Source organism: Marmota marmota, unplaced genomic scaffold, assembly GCF_001458135.2.
Source record: "Marmota marmota marmota unplaced genomic scaffold, marMar, whole genome shotgun sequence".
Lineage (NCBI taxonomy): Eukaryota > Metazoa > Chordata > Mammalia > Rodentia > Sciuridae > Marmota > Marmota marmota.
The window spans coordinates 12,777,568-12,782,439 of NW_025999880.1; the positions used below are offsets into that span (position 1 = coordinate 12,777,568).

The following is a 4,872-nucleotide window of genomic DNA, read 5'->3' on the forward strand; positions in this document are numbered from 1 at the left end:
TGGTGCCAAGAATTGAACCCAGTGCCTCACACATGCCAGGCAAATGCACTACCACTGAGCCCCAGCCCCAGCCACTTAAGCAGGAAGCTTTGTTGTGTATCTGTATTTGCAGTGCTAGGGATCGAACCCAGGGCTTTATGCATGCCAGGCAGACACTCTACCACAGAGCCATATCCCCAGCCCAGTAAGTTATTTTTTAAAATTTAGAAATATAACAACTTGATGGGCTGGAGATGTTGCCAGAGGAGTACTTGCCTGGCATGCATGAGGCTCTGGGTTTGACCCCCACCACTACACACACACACACACACACACACACACACACACCAACAACTTGAGATATAATCCACATAACATAAAATACATCTATTTAAAATGTACAATTCAATGTTTTTTGGTATACTCAGAGTTGTCAATTTTACATTTCCTTTATTCCCAAAGAAAACTCCATACCCATTAGTAGTAATCACTCCCCATTTCCCCCTAACCCCAAGATACCATTAATCTATTTTGTTTCTATAGATTTGCCTATTCTGGACATTTCATATAAATTATACAATATGAAATCTTACATGACTGGCATTTTTTGCTTAGCTTGTTTTCAAGGTTCATTCATGTTGTAGTGTATATCTGTATTTCATTTCTTTTTATTGCTAAAGAATATTCCATTGTTTAAATACACCATATTCTATTCATCATTTTATCAGCCAATGGATATTTGAGTTTGTCTTTTGATACTGGGAACTAAACCTAGGGTTGCTCTACCACTGAAGTACATCCCCAGGCCTTTCTGAGATAGGGTCTTACTAAACTGCTGAGGGCCTTGCTAGGTTCACCTTCAACTTGTTATCCTCTTGCCTCAGCCTACGCTGTCATTGGGACTGTAGGTATGCACCACAACGCCTGGCTTGTTTCCAATTTTGGCAAATTATTTCTCCATATTTCAATTTATTAATCAATAAAAATGAAAATTAATAGCTGCACGGCTAGGAAGATTATGAGAGGTACACAGGGAATATATGAAATACATTGTCAACTATAAATTATATGAATGTAAAGACATGAATAGTTATAAAATCAGCTGAGGAGGGCATGGGGGTCAGTATAACTTTCCTGAGTTTATGGGATATTATTGGTTTACTTAGGGCAACTAGGTGAGTATCTCTTTGGGTTTCATCTCCAATAGGGTCCACTTTGCTATTTTCCTAGGAAATGAGCTGCACCTCTTTACCCTAACCTATTTCATCTATACTTGTTGCTAGGAGACCAGGTTAGATAATGCTTAGCTTAGTGTAACTCACTGCCATGGCAGAAAATCAAATCATATTTGAAATGTGACATTGTGGCAGTCACATTTCATCCCAGTTTTTAGCAAGACCAGAGAAAAGGGGTTAAAAGCTGTAGGTGTTCTTTAGGCCTAGGTTTACTAAATATGTTGCCAACTCTTTCTGATCTAGGCTAGCTTTCTTTTACCACTCTTTCACACTCACATGTGTCAAGGTGACTTTCCACTGTTCATCAAGTAAGTATGATGAGGGAATGCAAAAATATTATAATAGACTGGGGAACAATGAATTTGGAAGGAAAACCTGTTGCCATAATAACTAGAAAGATTTTTTTTTTAAAATCAAGTTTAGGTATAAATACTATTTGCTCTCATACCCTCTTGCTGTTTTTACAGGTATTCCACAACTATAAAATGTGGGGGGGAGGGAGGACAGCAGAGGAAAGCGGGAAGGCTGGGATGGGCAGTGGATTATGTAAGAATGATTGTTTCCTTTACCACTACTAGCTGCCTGAAGCATAATTTCCCTTCACAGCCTTGGTAAGAGCAGCTGGGGATAATGAACAGTGGTTAAAGATGCTTTGTTTTACACCCAGCAAAAAGGATCATTATCACCTCAACCTTTTTTTTTTTTTTTTTTTTTCCACCAAGCCTGTGGAAGGGCTCCTGCTGCTATTGATAATCATGGTAACCCTCGGGGTAGCAGGGGCAAAGGGTGGGTAATTCACCAGAAAATGATAATTCACTGATTTGGATTATGTGCACCACTGCTCCTCTCCATTCATGTGCTTAATTAAGAGCTGACTAGTACAAAACAAATGAAACTGCAATTCTTCACAGGAACTATCTGGGGAGCATCAGAAATTTTGCAGGGAGGAAGGGTATGCTCCAGTAAAACTCCTTAATTTCCATCTCCCCATTATATTTTTATTGTGGAGCTGGGGCTGGGTTCACATCACATCTGATTCTTAAGGAGACAAAAGGCTTATGAGTGCAATAGACTTCTTGCTGAAATGATGATACAAGGGAAGTGGCATAGCTTCACTTTCATTTTATCAAGGAGAAATAAAAGCAAGTAGCTGTGATTAGGACAATAGTTTGTCTAGGGCACAACTCCAATCATATCAGGAGAACCCCAGTAGGAATGCAGAGGTAGAGTTGGCTCAACCTAATGCATTACATCATGTTTCACATCATTCAAAAGTTTTTGTAAAAGTCTCTATGGTGACCAGCTGGTTGACTGCCTGGGGAGTCATTTCCATTTGTTCAGTTCCCGAGGGGAGAGAAAATGGAATTGCTTTCTTATAGTTCAATTAGGCAAATCTGGATGGAGGGCATTGAGCTTAGTCCACAAAGGGTGCCAAAATCCACAATGCTTTTCAAAAAACACATGGAAAGTTACAGCAAAAAGGCAGAGCCCCGGATTTCTCAAACTGATGCTTATCACATCCCTCCCCACCGCAACATAGCTGCCAGGACACTCTCACTGAACAGTTAAAACAGGTGAAGAGAAATCATTTGTGGGGTTTTCCATTATCCTTTTGTTTAACTCAAAAACTTAAAAATAAGACTGTAAACTAAAGGTTTATTTTAAATTACCTAAATCCCTTAGTATTGAGGAGATTAACAATAGTAGTCTCATTATTTTGACATTCATATTCCAAACTCAACTGTTCAGAAAGTTGTAAACCTACAGTTTCTAACAACTCCTAACTAAAGAAAGACAATAATAAAGCAGGTATGGTGGCACATGCCTGTAATCCCAGTGACTCAGGAGAACGAGGCAGAAGAATTCAAGTTCAAGGCCAGCCTGGGCAACTCAGCAAGAAACTGTTTCAAAATAAAAAGGGCTGGGGGCTTAGCTCAGTGGTAGAGCACCCCTGCATTCAATTCCAGTACCTAAAAGAAAGAGAAAAAAGGGCAACAATAAAAGTTATGTGCACAGGAAGATTAAAGAGCAGGAATGTCAATCAATTATATAGATAGAAGTCTTTCTGAGACTGAAGTAGTATTTCCTGTCCATGTTTCAGGAACAAAATGTTTCTTTTGGGAGTTAAAAAAATCTCTAGCATTCAATTGGACATCTGAATTTTGGGTTAGTTTAATGCAATCAGTTGGAGAAAGAGGCCTGAGGAGGAGGCCCTCAGAGTTAGAACTAAAGACTGAGTACAAATATACTTGAGGCCTAACCTTGAATAGCAATGGGAAAACTTGGAAGACAATCACTTAGTAACAACTCTGGCAGATCAACTCAGGCAGGTCAACTCTATCCTGGCACCCTTGTACTGAGGTCCCAAGGAAGAATGGGCACATAAGTGAGAGGCTGATACAGCTAGAGCTATGTGACTTAGGTAGTCACTCACAAGAATGGAGGCAGAAGCTCTTAACATCATCTTGTAGATAATGGACATGGCTCCACCTTTACAGGCAGCAGAGCTAAGTAAATCCCTAATGATTTCAGGTTAGGAAGGATCTTGACTCATTTAACTCATAGTAGAAGCTGTATGTTCTACTAAACTATGTACAGCATAGATCCAAAAGGCTTGGATGCTTAAAGAGAGTGGCAGAACACATGGTCTTCAAAGATCTGCTTCTCTCTTGCTGGGAAGGTCTTGTCACAAATTGGACAATTCAAACAAAGGGTCTGCATTTGCTGTTGCTCCAAGGTGTGATCACAGATTTCATCAGCAAAGTCTGATTTGCAGGTGAAGCATTTCTTGATGGAGAGCTGGGAGGAAGTACAAAGAGGTTAGCAAAAATGTTGGGTTCTGTGTGGCAGAGACAGTTCCATCTTGTTTTCCATGTATCCTCAGTGCCTTGCATAATGATTAGTAAAGATAGGGGTTCAAGAAATAGTGAATGCATGAACAGATTCAAATTTGGAGTTACTCCCTGGGGCTTTCTCTAATCCTAGAATTTAAAAGACCTAATACAGAGCTGGGGCTGGGGCTCAGTGGTAGAGCGCTTGCCTAGCATGTGTGAGGCTCTGAGGGTTCAATCTTTAGCACCACATAAAAAGATAAAGTAAAATAAAGGTATTGTGTTCATCTACAACAGAAAGAAAGAGGGAGGGAGGGAGGGAGGAAGGAAGGAAGGAAGGAAGGAAGGACCTAATACTGCTAAAGCAATCAACATAGCTCCAGACAAGAAGGTGCACTATATGTGCCTTATTTGGCTAGCTGCTTAGTTCACATCTTCCTAGTCACACTATCAAACTTAACTCACAGGAAGAGATCATGAACAGAATACTGATGGATGAAATGTGCTTTCTTTTCCCTGCCTCCACAGGCTGCCTTAGAACATACTGATCCTACTGACCTTTGGAGTTTGACCTCTGGAATTATCAAAAATGAACCACTCTCCCAATGGTTCTTCCATGAATTGGAGCAGGAAGGGACATTTTCTTTTCCTTCTTTTTTTTTTTTTTTTTTGGATTTGAGAGAGAAGTTTTTTTAAAATATTTAGTTCTTTTTTTAGTTTTCGGTCAGACACAACATTCTTTTGTTTGTTATGTGGTGCCTGAGAATCGAACACGGGCTGCACGCATGCCATGCGAGCGCGCTACCACTTGTGCCACATTCCCAGCC

At 40.2% G+C, this 4,872-nt stretch overlaps 1 protein-coding gene across 5 annotated transcripts in view; it reads right to left on the bottom strand.

Annotated features, from left to right (window-relative positions):
- Positions 1-351: 351 nt before the first annotated feature.
- The window catches only part of Calcoco2 (calcium binding and coiled-coil domain 2), a 34,101-nt gene continuing 29,580 nt past the window's right edge, over positions 352-4,872 (bottom strand). For 4 of the 5 annotated variants that reach the window (XR_007342658.1, XM_015495525.2, XM_015495526.2 and 1 more), the window contains one exon: positions 352-4,013. Coding sequence is in view for 4 of the 5 variants with exons in the window: in XM_015495525.2 (XP_015351011.1) it covers positions 3,837-4,013 (177 nt within the window). In the remaining variant the exon portion in view is untranslated. Of the gene's footprint in view, positions 4,014-4,613; positions 4,701-4,872 lie in introns of those variants that run through there. The other variant, XM_048789531.1, reaches the window with a different exon arrangement.